Consider the following 21,020-nt stretch of genomic DNA (forward strand, 5'->3'; position numbering starts at 1 on the left):
GTCAGGAGAGAAGAAAAATAAAAATAGTGGTAGCACGAAGAAGAAAAATAAAAAATAGCGGTAAGAAAGAAAAGAGAAGAAAATAAGAGAAGAGATAACAGAAAATGGAGAAACGTTGAGACAATCTGGAGAAAAGTGGGTCGAAGATCGGCCATGTTAACCGGCAGCTGAGGAGAAGTTATGATGGAAACTTCAAGACGATGGTGATAAATGAGACAGAGTCTTCAAACAATTGCAAAGCGCTGTGAAATATGGTGTCACAGGGTGTAATGTACAGAGATGGAGAGCTCAAAAAGATCGCCTAAAAAATGCTCACAGTCAGAGAAAAGCTTTCCGTGGTCCTCAGAGGGTGTGCGCCTACTTGGACGAGAAACGAAAGGATGGGATGCCCATCAGCAGAACTGTCATTCAGGTCAAGGCCGTGGAAATAGCCAAAGAGCTAAACATACCCACCACTGACTTCAAAGCAAGCCTCGGCTGGTGTAAAAGAATGATACGGCGTGAAGAGATTTAGACATAATACACGTGTTATTTGCTAATGCTATTTGCTATTTTTGCTAGCTTCACAGTAGTCAACTTTAATCACACACTCATTTAATCTTTGCAGACAGTTGAACCCTATCCCAGTGCACACAGAGCTCACAGAACTCATCTAATCTTTTCTCACCCTTGAAGTCTGTACACATTTGAACAATCACACCCCCCCACACACACACACACAAACCTCCACACCCCCACACATCCAAGGAAACAGTTCCATTTATGGAAGTCTTCACAGTTATGGGGTGATCAGGATGTAGGCAGGATTGTTTACAGGATGATACCGGAGACGGAAACTACGTCGAGAAGATGCGGCTGGAAACCTGTCACGGATTGGTCCAGAATACACCACATCCCCTCATGCATATTCTTAAACTGAATTGTTTAAATCTGACCGGGCCAAGATAGAATTTGCTCTTCTTCAGCTGCGTCTGATGTAAGACCTGTGTAGTACCGGCAGTCAGGGACTGTGGAGAGCACGGATATTTGTATTAGACTTGTTGTCAGGAATAAACTTTTTAAACTTATGACGATCGGCTAAGTCTCCTGCTTTACCTCAATAAGAACCCACAGAATAAAGAAGCTGTGAAAAGACTTTGCTTCAGGCGCAACAGACCAAGACTGCGACGCAGAACAAGTCTAGCCCAGCGCCTGCCCTCTGACTTTGGAGAGAAGCTGTTGTCTTTTCAGCGCTGTGTAATCAACTTAAGGAAAAAGCACTCTTACCCACTGGATCAGATTGGCAAAGCTGATCAGACACCTGTGTTTTTTGACATGCCAACACCTGTCACTGTACACAAAAAAGTGAGAAATCTGTTATTACAAAATCCACTGGAAATGAGAAGAGCCGCGTTACCGTCATGTTAGCCTGCCTCGAAGACGGAACCAAAGTCCCTCCGTATGTGGTGTTCAAAAAGTCTTTTTTCAAACTTGAGTCTTGAAAAGGAGGGCGTCGTCTTATAATCAGGGTCGTCTTATATTCGGGCCAATATGGTATATGGGATAATTACACCCCCAGTTGGGTTCACAGGAAACTCATCCTCAGTATCTCATGATGAAATCTTGATAAATAATACTGAAAATGTTGGCTCGTCACGTTGTCGCTTGATTTATCGGCATTGATATGGATTCACCCCGATGTCTACGATTGCGTCACTTCCGCTGTCATGGTGTGCTCCATAACTTACGATGAATTTTGTTTTTCTGAGTACCCAATGCTCATAAAAAAAATTAAAAATGCCACCCAGCCTTTTTTTATTTCTGTACTTCAAATGCAGACCTGGTTCATTTTGACTTCACTGTCCCTTTAAAGAGAGTTGCATTAAGTACTTTAGGAGCTTGTGTTATTTGTCTTTCTTTGCTTTTTCTTGATACTAATACATTGATGCTTCACATGCTTGCAAGATACTGCCACTTTCTACTGTATGTGCTTCTGCTCGACTGGTGGGGAACAAGTATAGAAGACAGGAATTTCGAAGGCCTAAAAATCCCGCCCCCACTTCAGCAGCTAGAGCTCAACTTTCAGTTCTATCCGGCCTATCTGCCACGCTCTGTTTCTTTCTCTCTTTTCCTTGCCCTGTCACTATCCCCATTGTCTTTCCTTTCCCACCCAACTGCTCAAGGTGGATGACTGCCCTCCAGAGTCTGGGTCATGCCCGGAGTGTTTTCCTCAGTGAGGGAGTTTTTCCCCGCCACTGCCACTTACCTTTGCCCTGGAAGGTTCTGTTGGGTTCCTGTGTTTGTTATATATACCTTGTGTGGTACCTTCACAAGTCATCCACCCATCCGTCCATTTTCGTCCGCTTTATCCGCCGCAGCGGGTCACGGGAAGATGGAGCCTATCCCAGTTGGAATAGGGCGTGAGGCGGGGGACACTCCAGGCACGACGCCAGTGCACCGTGGAGCCACACACAAAGACAGACAACCACATATACAAACACTCACTACTACGGTCAATTTGGGACCAGCCAATCAACCTGAAGTGCATGTTTTTGGAGGTGGGAGGAAGCCGGAGAACCTGGAGAGAACCCACGCAGACATGGGGAGAACATGCGAACTCCGCACAGAGCGGGACTCAAACCCGTACCCGCTGTGTTGTGTGGCAACAGTGCTACCCAATGTGCCACCGTGCCACCCCTGCACAAGCCATCTTTGCAAAACTACCCTAGTGCGTTTCATTTTATACGAATACTGTATGGATCATCTCTCCTCTCTTGATCTCTCCACACACACACACACACACACACACACACACACACACACACACACACACACACACACACACACACACACACACACACACACACACACACACACACACACACACACACACACACACTACCTTCTGCCTTCAGTGTCAGCTTCACAGAATCCACTTTACAATGACTCCTTTTGCTGTCTTTGAATGTTTCAGCTGTGATGGTGGCAGTGTACTCAGCCACATCCCCAGTAGGTTGAATTTCAACTGCAAACCTACAAAAATTAAATAGTTCACTAAATGCTAAATTTATTTTTTGTTAGTTATTATGTAAAAACAATGTTTCACATAACATTAAAAGAGGCACTACTCACATTAAAAAATGTTGTCAAAACTCCATAAAAACACTTTATATTAGATTTGCTCATGGGATAGTCTCTTACCTGGTTTCTCCAGGTAGGGGATAATATGGGGCATGGGTGAAGGAAGTAACATTGGAATAGTGCATTATTGTGCACAATGTCAAGCCTTTGAATAGAGGCTGGCAGTCATTTGAGTCAGACTGGTTCTTCACCCTGGATGGCACAATTTCAGTTTTACCAGAGGAGGCTGATAGTAGTGTATTACTGCATTTCAAAACAAGAAAGGGTTAAAAAGGGGTGAAAGAGGTCACAAGTAAGCAGAGTTACAAAGAATGTTTAATCGCTACATATGCCACTGACCTTACACTGAATAACTGAGTGTTGGACTTAGGAGCAAGGATGGACAGTCTTATTTGGGGTGCGCTCACAGTGACCTTAGCGTTGAAAGAACTCTCATGGTGTATGTTAGTGTGCATTGCAAGCCAAGTGTCCACATGTTCAGGAATGTACACACCCATTTGGGTAATGAATTCCAGTCCAACTGAAGGCATGAATGACATACTCGTCTGCAAAAAAGGATGAAACACAATAAATGTAATTGATTCTAATTTTACAGGTAGAGTAAGATGAAGGGAAACTGAATTACCTCAGGACGCGAGGGAGTCAGGCCACCTTTAGCACCAGTTGCAAACACTCCAGCCAGAGAAAATTTCAGAGGAAGGCCAGAGACAGTGGGTAGAGAAAAGACATTCTCCATGAAGATATAATGAGCAAAGACTTCATTGTCAGTATTAGATGTCAATGCAAGAAAGGCCTGTTGAAGAGGAAACAAGTATGTTATCTGGGCTGGGGGATGCTGCACTGTGGTTGTCATGGGGACTATAAAAAACTTGACCGGAATTAGGGTTGAGCTGGGTACTCCTGTCAGATGAGTATCCAGTACGGATAACGTATTACTGATGAGTACGAGCATGATACAAGTAAAACTCGTCAGTGCTCATGGTCGGGCTGAAGGAAAATTTTCATAACTGTCTGTCTTCACGCTCTGTGATTGGCCAGTCACACACAGCGCCCGCCCCTCCCTACAGAGACAAATCACTGCAGCCAGAGCTGTCAACTCGCTGCCCAACTCTCGCACAGCGAACATTGACTGATTGCGTGATCAGATCACATAATGTTTTTAAACCATTCGTAACAAATAAAGTCTGTCACGTGGATTGTTGTGCGCATGTTTACGTGACAGTATAGCTGTGAAACTGTCTTTCGGTTTTATTTGGAGCTGATTGACCGCGGAACACTGGAGAGATGATTGTTTACATTTGATCTAAGACAAGCGGTTCAAATGGCTTCTTATAATCAGATGGCAGGCGGCGTGATTCTGTCCGTGTAGTTGCCATTATACAAGCGGGGATGCATGTATTCACGTGATTCGAACATGCATCGCGAGTTGTGCATTTATTCATGTGACGCAAACGTCTATGTGACGCAAACGACTGTGCACATGATTCACACATTTGTATGCGCAAATTGTGTGCATAGTCTTATTTTGAAAAACTCATTTGAAGAGTGGTACAAGTGACACAAACTATATTTAGCAATGTTAGAAGCCTATGGCAAACTTTTTTGAGTTAAAAATTAAATTGATGAGCATGTTTTTGGTTTTTATGTGCAATATAATATAATTTGTTCAATTTCCGAATTTGACTGTGTGTCCATTTTGGCCCAAAAAACTCCTTTGAAGAGTGGCAAAAGTGACACAAATTGTATATAATTATGTTAAAAGACTATGGCAACCGTTTTTGAGCTGAAGATCAATTAGATGAGCATGTTTTTGGTTTTTATGTGCAATAAAATACAATTTTTCCTTTTCCAAATTTGACCGTGTGTCTATTTTGCACCAATATGTCAATATAATAAGTTATAGGGAAATAAAAACTATCTGTTCATATAGCTGAAGTTGTGCTGTAGATAAACATACCATGCATGGGTATGTTAAATCATTTTTAATGTGATATAAAGAGACAAATATCAAAAGTACAAAAAAAACGCCAAAACAGGTCAGGGCTGTAAGGGTTTAAAACAAAGAAGATGTGCAGAGTTGTGGCAACTACAGAGGAATATAGCTGATGAGCCAATGAACTTATGGGAAAGAGAAGTTGAAGCTAATCTAAGGGCAGAAGTGAGCATTTGTTCGCAGCAGTATGGTTTCCTGCCAAAAAAGTGTACTACAAATGCAGTATTTTCTTTGAGGATGTTGGTAGAGAATGACAGAGAAGGCCAGAGGGAGCGGCATTGTGTTTTTGTAGATCTGGAGAAAGCTTGACCCTAAGTCCTTGAAATCTTCCACCTTAGTGATCTCTTCTCCCTGTAACCTCACTCTTCCACTTGGGTCCCTCTCATTCACACACATGTACTCTATCGTACTGTGGCTAACCTTCATTCCTCTCCTATCCAGGACAATCCTCCACCTCTCTCGCATCTCCTCCACTTGTTTCCTACTCTCACTACAAATCACAATGTCATCTGCAAACATCATAGTCCATCAGAATTCCTTTCTAACTTTGTCTGTGTCTTGTTTGTGTGTCTAACCTCATCTCGTCCCGTCTAACCTCGTCTGCCTAAACTCGTCTCGTTTATCTAACCTTGTCTGGTCTGGAGGCGCCCAACTTCATGCAGTATGACTTAGCATACCAATTACTACATCTGATCAAGTGGATCCATCCACATGATGTTCCTGGCTTGAACTAGAACATCAATCTCTCTGATCTTCCCTTTATAACCCCAACCCTTAAACAGCATTGCTTCAAGAATCGTTTGATTGCCTCCACCTTGTCTGCTTGGTAGAAAACCGTTGATCGTAAAAGATCTCAGTTACAACCTGGTATCTTCTTCTTTTCTTTTCGGCTTTCCCTTCAGGGGTCGCCACAGCGAATCAGTTGCCTCCATCTAACCCTGTCTTCTGAATCCTCTTCTCTCACACCAACTACCTTCATGTCCTCTTTGACTGCATCCATAAACTTCCTCTTTGGTCTTCTGCTAGGCCTCCTGCCTGGCAGTTCAAAACTCAGCATCCTTCTACCAGTATATTCACTATCTCTCCTCTGGACATGTCCAAAACATCTCAGTCTGGCCTCTCTGATTTTATCTTCAAAACTTCTAACATGTGCTGTCCCTCTGATATACTCATTCCTGATCCTATCCATCCTAGTCACTCCCAAAGAGAACCTCAGCATCTTCATCTCTGTTACCTCCAGCTCTGTCTCCTGTTATTTCCTCAGTGACACTGTATCGAGACTAAAGAACATCGCTGGCATCACCAGAGTTTTGTTCAAATGAAAGGAAATTTCATTTTAGCTGAAACTTTTCTATTACGCATCACACCTGAAACTTTTCTCCATCCGGCCTGTACATGCTTCTTCACCTCTTTTCCACACTCTCCATTGCTCTGGACTGTTGACCCTAAGTACTTAAAATCCTCCACCTTCTTGATCTCTTCTCCCTGTGTCACTGGTTCGTAAATGCAGCAGGGAAAAAATTGATGGCGCAGCCGCAAAAGATCCGTTTTTGTGGGGTTTTTAGTTTCACCAATAACAACCAGTGAAAAAATATTTACAGTGAAGATAAAAATTTCCAAAACCAAAAACCCAGCGCAACAAAAAGAAGTATATACAGAGAAAACTTTCACTACTCATTGACACCATGCACAATGCTCCACTCTAGCTCCAAAACTCCAACTCTTCCCATAAAGCAGAAATGCTTCTCTTATATAACCCCATGCCCCTCCTCTGGCAAACCAACAATAATTAAGTTGAGTTTTTTTTCAATATCTGTTATAATATACCAGAACCAGACAAAATAACTACTAACCTGCTTTACAAATAAACCAGAACAGAATAAAACATAAATGCCCATCATATGGCTGTTTAAACATTGATCAAAACTCCGCAAAATACAAAACAATTCAGTAATACACAAAATGGTTTAGTCCAGGTACCGGGTTGGCCTGACAGCGCGCCACTTTGCGATATCTAAGCCACACCCAGGTAGTGGCTCGGTTTGGCCCCTGAACAGGATACAGACCAATGCAGCATCCGCAGGTGAGCATCTCTCAAGAAGTTCTGTGTGAATGTGGGGAAAACGCGAAGGCGCCGAGTGTACACCCTCGAACGCACTACCGCGACAGTGTGTGGATGCGGACATGAGAATGTGAACCTGCCAGAGAATATGCATGAAACAGTCTGAGCGGGACTGCGCTCCTGTGGTTCTGCCAGGAAACAATGAAACCGCTGCTGCGGCCGCTCTCCTGGGCGAGGGAGAGGCGCGCGGAATGGAGATGGACGGAGCGGTCTCTACCGTCACACCCTGTAACCTCACTCTTCCACTTGGGTCCCTCTCATTCACACGCATGTACTTTGTCTTACTGTGGCTAAACTCCATTCCTCTCCTTTCCAGGACAAACCTCCACTTCTCTAGCTTCTCCTCCATCTGTTCCCTGCTCCCACTATAGATTACAATGTCATCTGCAAACATCATAGTCCACGGGGACTCCTGTCTAATCTCGTCTGTCAGCCTGTCCATCACCATGGCAAACAAGAAGGGGTTCAAAGCTGATTCCTGATGCAGTCCCACCTCCACCTTGAACTCCTCTGTCACACCTATAGCACACTTCACCACTGTCCTACAGTTCTCATACATGTCCCACACCACTCTAATATACTTCTCTGCCACTCCAGACTTCCTCATACAATATCACAGTTCCTCTCTGGGCACCCTGTCATAAGCTTTCTCCAGATCCTGGTCCACAACAAAATTCCAGTTTTTGTTCTTTCTTATTTTCCTCGTTCATCAACTCTTCAAAGTACTCTTTGAAAAGTTGATGAACCTGTCAATATACTTCCATCCCTATCCTTCATCACGTCATTCCCATCTCTGTCTCTCTGTCTTGCCAACCTGTATAGATCAGTCTCTTCCTCCTTACTGTCCAACCTAACATACAAGTCATCATAAGCCCCTTGTTTGGCCTTTGCTACCTGTACTTTCACCTTACGCTGCAACTCCCTGTACGCCTGTGTACTCTCTTCAGTCCTCTCAGTGTCCCACTTCTTCTTAGCTAACCTCTTTCTCTGTATACACTCTTGTACCTCCTCATTCCACCACAAAGTCTCCTTATCTACGTTCCTCGCAGATGACACACCAAGTACTCTCCTACGTGTCTCCCTGATCACATTAGGTGTAGCTGTCCAGTCATCTGGAAGCACCTCCTAACCACTCAGGGCCTGTCTTATCACCTTCTTAAAAGTCATGCAACAGTCTTCCTTTTTCAGCTTTCACCATTTGTTCTCTGCTCTGACTTTGCTCTCTTCATCTTACTCACCACCAGAGTCATCCTACACACCACTATCCTATGCTGTTTGGCTACACTCACAGTCACTGATATCCTTCAGATTATACCATCTACACAAGATGTAGTCTGCCTATGTGCTCCTACCTTCACTCTTATGGGTCACCTTATGTTTCTGCCTATTGTGGAAGAAAGTATTCACTATAGCCATTTCCATCCTTTTTGCAAAGTCAACTAGCCGCAAGAGGACACAAGCCGGTGTCTTATTGTGCCGGTCCCAAGCCCGGATAAATACAGAGGGTTGCGTCAGGAAGGGCATCCGGCGTAAAACTTTTGCAAAATCAAAGATGCGAATAAAACCTATGACTTCCATACCGGATCGGTCGAGGCCCGCGTTAACAACGACCGCCATCGGCGCTGTTGACCTACAGGGCGCCGGTGGAAATTGGATTACTGTTGGTCGAAGAAGGAGAGGTGGAAAGTGTGTTTGCTCGAAGAAAGAGAAGAGGAACACCAAGAGTATAGGACTAAGAGTAGGGACGTTGAATGTTGGAACTATGACAGGAAAAGGTAGAGAGTTGGTTGACATGATGCAGAGGAGGAAGGTAGACATACTGTGTGTACAGGAGACCAGGTGGAAAGGCAGCAAGGCTAGAAGTTTAGGAGCAGGGTTCAAGTTGTTCTCTCATGGCATAGATGGGAAGAGAAATGGAATAGGAGTTATCTTGAAAGAGGAGTTTGTTAGGAATTTCCTGGAGGTAAAAAGAGTGTCGGATACAGTGATGAGTCTGAAGCTAGAAATAGAAGGTGTGATGTTCAATGTCGTTAGTGGGTATGCTCCACAAGTAGGATGTGAGCTGGAGGAGAAGGAGAAATTCTGGTCGGACTTTGATGAAGTGATGCAGAGCATACCTAGAAGTGAGAGAGTTGTCATTGGAGCAGACTTCAATGGCCATGTTGGTGCAGGAAACAGAGGTGATGAGGTGAGAGGAACGCAGAAGGACAGATGGTGGTTGACTTTGCAAAAAGGATGGAAATGGCTGTGGTGAATACTTTCTTCCAGAAGAGGCAGGAACATAGAGTGACCTATAAGAGTGGCAGTAGGAGCACACAGGTAGACTACATCTTGTGTAGACGGTGTAACCTGAAAGAGATCAGTGACTGCAAAGTAGTGGTAGGTGAGAGTGTAGCCAGACAGCATAGGATGGTGGTGTGTAGGATGACTCTGGTGGTGAGGAAGATCAAGAGGGCAAAGGCAGAGCAGAAGACGAAATGGTGGAAGCTGAAAAAGGAAGAGTGTTGCATGACTTTAAGGAAGGCGTTAAGACAGGCTCTAGGTGGTCAGGAGGTGCTTCCAGATGACTGGACAACTACAGCTAATGTGATCAGGGAGACAGGTAAGAGAGTACTTGGTGTGTCATCTGGAAGGAAAGTAGATAAGGAGACTTGGTGGTGGAATGAGGAGGTACAGGAGTGTATACAGAGAAAGAGGTTAGCCAAGAGGAAGTGGGACACTGAGAGGACTGAGCAGAGTAGACAGGAGTAAAGGGAGATGCAGCGTAAGGTGAAGGTAGAGGTAGCAAAGGCCAAACAAGAAGCTTATGATGACTTGTATGCTAGGTTGGACAGTAAGGAGGGAGAGACTGATCTATACCAATTGGCAAGACAGAGAGATAGAGATGGGAAGGACGTGCAGCAGGTTAGGGTGATTAAGGATAGGGATGGTAGTCTATTGACTGGTGCCAGTAGTGTGATGGGAAGATGGAAAGAGTACTTTGAAGAGTTGATGAACGTGGAAAATGAGAGAGAACAAAGACTAGAAGAGGTGACTGTTGTGGACCAGGATGTAGCAAAGATTAGTCAGAGTGAAGTGTGGAGGGCATTGAAGAGGATGAAGAGTGGAAAGGCAGTCGGCCCTGATGATGTACCTGTAGAGGTATGGAAGTGTCTAGGAGAGGTGGCAGTAGAGTTTCTGACTGGGTTGTTCAACAGGATCTTAGATAGTGAGAAGATGCCTGAGGAATGGAGGAGAAGTGTGCTGGTGCCCATTTTTAAGAACAAGGGAGATGTGCAGAGCTGTGGCAACTACAGAGGAATAAAGCTGATGAGCCATACAATGAAGTTATGGGAGAGAGTAGTGGAAGCTAGACTAAGGGCAGAAGTGAACATTTGTGAGCAGCAGTATGGTTTCATGCCAAAAAAGAGTACTACAGAAGCAGTATTTGCTTTGAGGATGTTGATAGAGAAGTACAGAGAAGGCCAGAGGGAGCTGCATTGTGTTTTTGTAGATCTGGAGAAAGCTTATGACAGGGTGCCCAGAGAGGAACTGTGGTATTGTATGAGGAAGTCTGGAGTGGCAGAGAAGTATGTTAGAGCAGTGCAGGACATGTATGAGGACTGTAAGACAGTGGTGAGGTGTGCTGCAGGTGTGACAGAGGAGTTCAAGGTGGAGGTGGGACTACATCAGGGATCAGCTCTGAGCCTTTTCTTGTTCGCTATGGTGATGGACAGGCTGACAGACGAGGTTAGACAGGAATCTCCATGGACTAGGATGTTTGCAGATGACATTGTGATCTGTAGTGAGAGCAAGGAACAGGTGGAGGAGAAGCTAGAGAGATGGAGGTTTGTCCTGGAAAGGAGAGGAATGAAGGTTAGCCGTAATAAGACAGAGTACATGTGTGTGAATGAGAGGGACCCAAGTGGAAGAGTGAGGTTACAGGGAGAAGAGATCAAGAAGGTGGAGGATTTTAAGTACTTAGGCTCAACAGTCCAGAGCAATGGAGAGTTTTGAAAAGAAGTGAAGAAGCGTGTCCCGGCAGGATGGAACGGGTGGAGGAAAGTGTCAGGTGTGATGTGTGATAGAAGAGTTTCAGCTAAAATGAAAGGAAAGGTGTACAAAACTGTGGTTAGACCAGCGATGTTGTTTGGTCTAGAGACAGTGTCACTGAAGAAAAGACAGGAGACAGAGCTAGAGGTAGCAGAGACGAAGATGCTGAGGTTCTCTCTGGGAGTGACCAGGAAGGATAGGATCAGGAATGAGTACATCAGAGGGACAGCACATGTTAGAGGTTTTGGAGATAAAGTCAGAGAGGCCAGACATGTTTTGGACATGTCCAGAGGAGAGATAGTGAATATATTGGTAGAAGGATGCTGAGTTTTGAACTGCCAGGCAGGAGGCCTAGAAGAAGACCAAAGAGGAGGTTTATGGATGTAATGAGGGAAGACATGAAGGTAGTTGGTGTGAGAGAAGAGGATTCAAAGGACAGGGCTAGATGGAGGAAATTGATTCGCTGTGGCGACCCCTGAAGGGAAAAGCTGAAAGGAAAAGAAGAACTACCGTTTGTCTTTCCGCATTCCTCTCCTGGATACCAGACCTGCCTATCACCCCCTCACCCCCTTTATTTCCTGAACCAACATGTCCATTAAAGTCTGCACCAATGATAACTCTCTCACTTCCAGGTATGATCTGCATCAATTCATCAAAGCCCAACCAGAATTTGTCCTTCTCCACCAGCTCACATCCTACGCACATAGACGCATGCACGGCCAACATCAACAACAGATGGCTGAAGGTGGCTCCAGTCCTCGACCCGCGTTTCAAGGACTTGAAGAGCATACACAGGAAAGAAAAGGATGAGGTATGTGTGTGTTGAAATGAGTACATCAGTTTGTCAAGGCATTCATATATATTAGAATGATGGATAAATTGGTTCTGTCGATTAAATTTGTTTAATGAAGAAAAAGAAGCAGAAAATTTGACAAAGATGCATGTTGTCACTATGTTGGTCAGTCAGTCATTTTCTAACCCGCTTAATCCGCTAATGCAGGTTGCAGGGGAGCCGGTGCCTATCCCGGCAGTCTCAGGGCATGAGGCGGGGGACACTCTGGGCACAATGCCAGTGTACCGCGGAGCCACATAGAGACAAACAATCATTCACACACACACTCACTCCTACGGTCAATTTGGGACCGGCCAATCAACCTGAAGTGCATGCATTTGGAGGTGGGAGGAAACTGTAGAACCCGGAGAGAACCCATGCAGACACGGGGAGAGCATGCGAAGTCCGCACAGAGTGGGACTCAAACCCAGGTCCGCCGTGTTGTGAGACGGCAGCGCTAACCACTGCGCCACCGTGTCGCCCTAGTCACTATGTGTCAGCCTTATATTGTTGTAGGACATATAACAATGTATGGACATTGCTGGCAGCTTTTTCGAAAACTTAAAGTGCAAAATATTTTTCAGTATTTCTTGCAAACTACATGACAGGAAACTACATCTAACCTTTGCCGGCAGGATTCTTTTGAACACATGATAGTAGGTGAACAAGGTCCAAGTGAGCTTTCTTATGTCGCTGGTCTTCATATATCCCATCTCATTTCCAAAAAGACGAAGATAAGCAGTGACTTCAGGTGCAGGATAGACAGATAAGTGATTTATGATTCTCTGGAAATGGTTCCTAATATCTTCCAGAAGATCCTGTGGAATCTGAAGAGACATTTCAAGTCTATATATTGATTTGTATGAAAACTTCATACAAACTAAAATGTAGTTTTGCAGTTTGGAGAGACAGGGGTTAATTCATCAGATACTCAAAAAAACATTGTATATGATGGGTCCACATTGGATTTCACCTGTGTTTTCACTTTGTTTCTGTTGGTTGGCTTTCTGTCAAAAATCCCTCTGAGCATCTGGAGTTTGTCTCTTACCCAATACGTTAATTTGGAGATGGAATCGGGGAAGAAACCCTTTTCTCCAAAAAGTTCATCAAACATTGGTTCAAATCCTGTTCCCTCAATACCAACCTTAAAGGGGTACATTTCCAATGTTGACATAAGACATATAAATGTTTACCTCGCATGTTTTAGACATAACAAAAATGCAATTGCTCATACCTCGAAGATGTCATAGTTGCTGTCAAGAGCTCTTAGTGTGGTCTCCAGCATCAGTTCCTTTGGTAAAGTTACTGTGGAGTCAAATACGATGTTGCTTTGTATCGAGCCCAAAGAAGAGTCTATTTTGTAGTTTTTTGACATGCCAAGTGCTTTTTTAGTAGATGACAGGTGTTCATTTGTGACCAACTTGATGTGCTCCCTGAATCTTCAGTTTGAAGGACAAACAATAGTTTTAGTCTGGTATTATGAAAAAAACCAAAACATTTTTTCTCTCTTAAAATGAGTTTTGCATCTGTCATGTCTGAAACAATGTTTTCTTAACTCATACAGAGGTCATTGAAAGGAAATACAGGACAGAGGTAATTTTATACACAATCCAATACACTTAATTGATTCTAGGTCCTTTGACGATCAAAATCAACCTTGTATTGTTATCATTTTATTAACAAATTGCTACAGCTAACATGTTAGCAAGAAGTCATCAAGTTCATGGAAGATCTCTGTGTTAAATAAAGTAAAAAACACTTGTTCGAAAAGCTTGAAGATTTTTATCCTCTTATCCTTGAGGCTTCTTCAGTTCTTAACGGTTGGTGGGGTGTTCCAGAAATTTTACCTATTCAGAATTATGCAGGTTCTGAAGTAAAAATGAGAGTCATATAAACCCATTCATACAGGTTTCGGCTATTTACAGCAGACCTCCTCTCCAAGTGCGGTAGATTGGAATTAACCATCATCTGACTGACTTTCAAGTGATTCCAGTTTCCATGGTCTGGGAGTTTTAAACCCAGAGCGGATCTTTATTAGCAACACATTGTACATGTTCTGCAGAGATAGTATCACTAACATTAATCTGCCAGCAAAAACTTTGCTGCTAGCAATTTTATATTTTTGAAAGTATTTGACAGCTTTTTCTGTCTGCTAGATGGGATGTACATGAGTGGCATACAATGCTATAATTGTAAGTTGTATAATTCTATAATTCATGATTTTATTTTGTCACAAAAGCTGACAACAATCAACATATAAACAATCTCTATTCTGGTCATTTAAATTTAAATGCCTCAAACTTACTGTAAATTACTCATTCATATGTTGGAAAAAGGCAAAATAATGTTTCTGGCTACTTACTGACGCAGTTGTGGCTCTGTGGATTTGTGGATGTTATTCAGGTGTGATGCCACAAAAGACCGGAGCTCCTCGTTCCCCATGCTGTTAAAATTATCAACAACGTTTCTGACCAGGTCTTGGTCTGGGTTCTTCATTAGTACCAGGTAGGCTGCTACGCGTTTTTCAACAGGGCTCTGATCATCCTTGTACACTTTCAGGAGAACATTTCTGATCTGCATTTGAATAAAATGATTAATTATTGCATTAAATAGTTGCTAAAATTATTGAACTATACATGAACTCCAGAGGATTCCAAATAGATATGATGAGGCAAACTCTATTTAGTTTCAGTGGTTAATTTCAAGTCATGCAGTGCTCTTTTTTTGCTTATATTTGAATTTGTGTGAAGCAATTATACCTCATCATTGATATCCATTAACCTCAGTGCCTGTATTGCTGCCTTTTGGTTTAATAATGGAAGGTCTGTTTTTTGAGCACAATACAATATCATAGAAATCAGGCTGGAGCTGGCAGCTTGTAAGGCCTTACCCATGACACCAACAACCTGGAGTTTAGAAAAAAAGTGTTATTTGAGGCATTGCATCCTCGTGTCACATTTATTTACAAACGCTGACTCATGTAAGTCATGTGAAAAAGGTAGAACACCCAATTAATGATCAGCTCTATATTAAGAAATGTTGGCATTTCAATGTCCAATCTGCTTTCAGGAATGTGATTTAATTAAAATTGGATATGAAGATATGAACAAAAATGCGTATTTTAATGGAGGAAAAATTTGGGACACCACACCCCATAATAACTAGTGATGCCCCCTTTTGTTGAAATTACTTCAATAAGATGTTTCTTGTAGCCATCTACCATATCTATGACATCTCTGAAGAAACTCCACCCTACACTTCAACGCAGAATTGGTTCAGCTGTAAGATGTCTAAGGGGTTTCCTACATGTTGAGCTCGTTTCAAGTTTCCTCACAGCATCCCAATGAGATTAAGATCTGGGCTTCAACTTGGCCATTCCAGGATTCTCCACTTCTTAGTTTTTTTTAGTTTTTAGTCAGTCGTGGAATTGCTGGTGTGCTTTGGATCATTGTCATGTTGCAGGGTCCAGTTCGCCTACACTTTTTAATGGCCAGGTCCTGCTGTAGCAAAGCGTTCCCAAACACAACGTCCATGATTTACAGTTGGTATGAGGTTCTTTTCTTGGAATGCTGTATATGGTTTACACTAAACATGTCTTCTGTTCTGGTGTCCAAATGATTCAATTTATGACTTATCTGTCCAAAGAACATTATTCCAGAAGTAATTGTCTTTGTATACATTTTCTCTGGCAAACTTTGGTTTGGGCTTCTTTTATTCCGAGAGACCAAACGTTTCCTCCTTGCACACCTTACATGAAAGTCAAACTTGTGTCGGATTCCCGTGGTCCGAAACCAGTTCTAAGTCAGCTGCAAGGCACCAGCCAACTGGCCTGCACGAACGGGGCTCCCACTAGCGGGCGTCATAGCTGGGGAGATCCATGAGAAGAGCCCTGTGCGTGTCCAGAGTTGCCGCTGCCAGGACCGCCATATTAGGTCCCCCCCGACTGACCTGCCTTCCATGGCTTTAGGGCGCTGCGCCTCGCGCAGGCTGGCTGCCCACAGCCTCTACAGTAGACCATGACTCTGTTAGTAGACTCATGCTGTTTCACATTGATAGCCTCCTGTAGGTCCCTTGATGACATTTTAGGATTTTTGAAGACTTCTTTTAGCTTCTTGCGGTCTGCTCTCGGGGTGAACTTGCTCTGACGGCCAGACCTGGATATGGTGGCAGTTGATTTAAATGTTCTCGGCTTGGTAAGAACTTTCCAGATGGTGGAATGGCTGATATGCAATCTTAAAAATCCCTTACCAGACTCATAAGTCTGATTGTTGAAAGTCCAAGTACTTCTGGCTTTCAACGAGAGTAGACATCTTTTCTTCTGTCTCTTGTTGTTGCTATCTCTCGCTATCTCTCTCGAATTCATACTCGGATTAAATCTCACTGACTCTCACTTATTCTCTGCAAAATGACGAAATTAAGAGGGAAATTGGAGGAGTATGAGAATAAAAACATGAAAGAAGTCCTAGAGCGGGTGGTCTCTTCTTTGGAGAGACTTCAATAAGTTTAGCAGTGACTTTGACAAGAATTTGGAAGAAAAGCTGAAACCAGTACTAAACTGCATGGAACAAACAAAGGATGACGTGGAGAAAATGCAGAAAGACGCAGATGAAAAATAACAAAGAATGGTTGTCCTAGAGCAAGGACAACAAAGGAAGAAAGAATTCGAACAAAGCATTCAAATAAATTATGTGATCAACACTGACATCAAACTTAAGCCGAGGAATTATGCACATGCTGTGGCCAGGGAAGAGGAATATGAACACGGCACTGGCAATGAGCCAGTGGAACAACAGGTGATTTCTCAACTGAGGGATCTGGAGATTAATATTGATCAAGATCATATCGAGACATGTCATCCACTACCATCTGGAGGTAGGAGACCATCTGCAGTGCAGATAACAACCTGCAAGTACAAAATTGATCTTCTGAAATAAGGCCCTAAACTGAAAGGACAAGACGTCTACATCAATGAGAATCTCACCAAAGAGAATGCTGATATCGCTAAAATGCTCATTGGCTGAAGAAGAGTGGGCTGACGGACAACACCTGGACAAACAACTGCAAGATCTTCATCAAAACAAAGGGGCTTTAGCCGGAGCAGATAAAAACAATGGTGATAAAAAATGTAGAAAAATAAGGGAAATTTGACCAATAAAGTATGACCAAAAATAAAAACTCTAACTTCAACACAGCAGAGAATAGCCATCTCTGCACAGTCTAAAGAAATGAAAGATCTAATACAGTGAAATCCTGATCAAGATAGTTTGAAATTGAAAACTAATCACTTTGTGGATTGTGCCATCTGACCCTAATGGAATTATTGACCCGGACAACAATTTCTACAATAACACAATGAGAAGCAACGGATATCACACCCAGGAGCAATACAACAAAAAAAATTAAACTGGATGGTAATAATTCTGTAATAATTCTGCTCTGCTCTGCTACTGTGACACCTAAATTTCCCAGTTTGGGATAAATAAAGTATATCTATCTATCTATCTATCTATCTATCTATCTATCTATCTATCTATCTATCTATCTATCTAAACTTTCACTAATTCACTTCAACATTAGGATTTGATACATTAAGAATATCATACATCAGTTTGAAAATCCATTTAAAATCATTGCTGTTACAAAAACTTGGATTAATGAAGGCAAAGGCATGGATTTCTATTTGGAGGGATACAACAGGATTTGTGTGAACAGGAAAATTAAAGGGGGTGTGGGGGATTGCCCTGTTTATTGAAAACAACATCAAGTTTGAGACTCTAAAAAAGTATGTCAATATCTGTGGACAATAAAAGCAAACCTTTGTTTTCAAACGCTTTAGACATCGAACAAATCGGAATTCGACCAAAAATTCAGATTTTTTTGTCTTACAAGTCGAAATGTGAAAACAAACACCTTTTTGGGGTGACCGTGGCTCAGTGGTATAGCGGGTCATCCATAGCAGTTCGATTCCCGCTCCCGCCGAGTCATTTGTCATTGTGTCCTTGGGCAACACACTTTACCCTCCTTGCCTCCAGTTGGGCACTCGCTGGTGTGTGAATGTATGTGATTGTTCCGCTGGTGGTCGGAGGGGACTTAGGCGCAGATTGGCAGCCATGCCCCCGTCAGTCTGCCCCAGGGCAGCTGTGGCTACACACGTAGTCTACCATCACCAAGTATGAATGAGGAGTGAATGAATAATGGATCCAATGTAAAGCATCTTTGAGTGTCCAGAAAAGCGCTATATAAATCTAATCCATTATTATTATTATTATTATTATTATTATTAACAATTAAATTTTTTCAATTTAATTTTTAAAAAATCCATCATTTTTATTATTATTATCATTATTTCTGGCCGCCAAGCGCAAAACAAGGCGAGAAAAGTCGAGAGAAAATATGACGGTAATGAGCTTTTTATTTTAGTTGACTATATTCAATAATTTTTCACTTAATTTGCGTTCCATTGCCTATGGTACGAGTTACGGTACCATAAACTTCTGTCCAAAAGACGACGGTAATTCGTACCTTAGGCTAACCTGATTACGTCACTTTTTTTTTTCTTTCTTTCTGTTACAATACCAGATTTGCTCCTACGAAACCTGCGTAGCGAATGATAAGCGAAACAAATTAAGTTTTTTTCCTCTTTATTGAACCGGAGCCCGCTACGCTCACCCGAACACACAATTAAACACTGGCACATTACGCATGTCGCACTCAACAGAAGAAGAGCATTATATTTACATGCAACCACTTCCGGAGTCCCAAACACGAAGTCCCAAAATAAAAGCGTCATAGGATCGTACTTAACACTTTATCGTGTTCGCTTCTTTCTTTTACATTTCTTTGCTATGTTTCATTACTATACAATTTAATATATAAATGACATCATGAAATAACATATTGTAAGCGGATACAGCATACCTGATTATGTTGATGTTTTTTCTTTCTTTCTTTCTCGTGTTTGCTTCTTTCTTTTACATTTCTTTGATATGTTTCATTACTATACAATTTGATATTTAAATGACATTATGAAATAAAATATTATGTTGAAAAAAGGTAGTTTTCTAGTGTCTTGGAATGGATTAAGACCATTTACATTATTTGTAATGGGAAAAATGTATTTAGAATTTGAACAAATCAGTATTCGAACAGCCTTCCGGAATGAATTGTGGTCGGAAACCGAGTTTGCCTGTATAATAGAATGTGTACTTTTGGAAGTGTTTGTTTAAAATAAAAAAATATCGTTGTTAGCTGTGTCTACAGAGCACCTCATTCTAAAATAGAAGAATTCAGAGAATGTGTGGGAAATTGACTCTCGAAAATAAATCACAAACATGTGTTTTATGTGGTGATATCAACATTGATCTGTTAAACCCCAACAAAAATGCACAAACTGAAAGCTTCATTAATACTATGTACACATTTGGTTTACAGCTATCAATCACTAGACCAAGTAGAATCACTACTCATAGTGCTACTTTGATTGATAATATCTTCACCAATTTTATGCTCAGAGATTATGAGCGGACTGCTGATCAATGACATGAGTGATCACCTCCCAATATTTACCAACTATAACTAGAAGCAAATATATACATATTATAGTCCTATAGTCCCTATATTTCATATAGTCCTATAGTCCTATTAAAAATAAATAAATAAATAAATAAATATTTCAGTACCACCACATTTATCAAAAATTGTAGAGAAGCTGTTCAATAACAGACTGGATAAATTCATAACAATCTCCTTGACTGTAGCCAGTACGGCTTCAAGAAGGATCATTCCACTGCATAAGCGCTAACAGAAACAATAGAAGTCATTACTGATGCAACAGATCAAAGGATGTATTCCATTGGAATCTTTCTTGACCTTTAAAAAAAGCTTTTGACACATTTGATCATAAAATTGTAATTGAGAAACTGGAACGACTTGGATTTAGGGGTACAGTATTAGAATGGATAAAGAGATATTAACCAAGAGATCACAATATGTCACACTGGGAGGGAGGATATCAAAAACATTAGACATTGTGTGTGGGGTACCACAGGGGTCAGTGTTGGGTCCAAAATTGTTAATACAATTTCCTTCGGGATTAATAAAGTATCTATCTATCTATCTATCAACAATTTATGTAAGGTGTTGAATGTCCAATGGTACTTTTCGCGGATGATGCAACCATCCTTTGCAAAGGAAATGACATATATAAATTAGCCCAGACAGTAAATGAGGAATTAGCCAAGCTGCAATTATGGTTTGATATGAACAAATTATCCCTGAACCTAACAAAAACTAAATATATGTTATTTGTGAAAAAAGCTGTAAACAAAACATTAATATTAAGGTGAATGAGGTAAATAATGAACTGGTTGCTGAATACAAAATTCTAGGAGCGATCATTGATGAGATGCAAATTTGGAAACCTCATGTAAGACAATTGCAAAAGAAGTTAGCCAAAAGTGTGTCCGTACTTAGGAAAACTCAAAAACTAAATCAGAAGGCGCTTTAAATAATTGATTGTGCATTGGTTCGGCCCTATCTGAACTACTGTACTGAGGTATGAGGAAACACATATAAAAGTGGCTTACAACCTTTATTTTTGACCCAGAAAACAGCCATAAGAAATCAACAACGAACATTATAGGGCTCACACAAATCAATTATTCATTAAATCTAAACTATTGAAAATACATGACATCATAAGCTATAAACTGCTCAACTCATGTATAAAGTAGCCAAATTATTTACCACACAATATACTAGCGCAAATTCAGAATTACAAATCCAGCTATTAACTGAGAGGAAACACAGCATTTTGACAGAAGAAAGCAACAACTACACTACTAATACTGGTGCCAAACTCTGGAACAAACTGGACAACGAAGTTAGGAGTCTAGGAACTCTATCTGCCTTTAAAAAATTTA

At 41.7% G+C, this 21,020-nt stretch overlaps 1 protein-coding gene across 1 annotated transcript in view; it reads right to left on the reverse strand.

Moving 5' to 3' along the window:
- Nucleotides 1-21,020, reverse strand: part of apoba (apolipoprotein Ba) — a 77,536-nt gene that overhangs the window by 21,723 nt on the left and 34,793 nt on the right. The window contains 9 exon segments of the mRNA XM_068339307.1: nt 2,882-3,012; nt 3,181-3,363; nt 3,460-3,665; nt 3,746-3,913; nt 12,723-12,926; nt 13,073-13,243; nt 13,334-13,538; nt 14,462-14,673; nt 14,859-15,005. Of these exon segments, the coding sequence (XP_068195408.1) occupies nt 2,882-3,012; nt 3,181-3,363; nt 3,460-3,665; nt 3,746-3,913; nt 12,723-12,926; nt 13,073-13,243; nt 13,334-13,538; nt 14,462-14,673; nt 14,859-15,005 (1,627 nt within the window).

This window comes from Antennarius striatus, chromosome 17 (assembly GCF_040054535.1).
Source record: "Antennarius striatus isolate MH-2024 chromosome 17, ASM4005453v1, whole genome shotgun sequence".
NCBI classification, from domain to species: Eukaryota; Metazoa; Chordata; class Actinopteri; order Lophiiformes; family Antennariidae; genus Antennarius; species Antennarius striatus.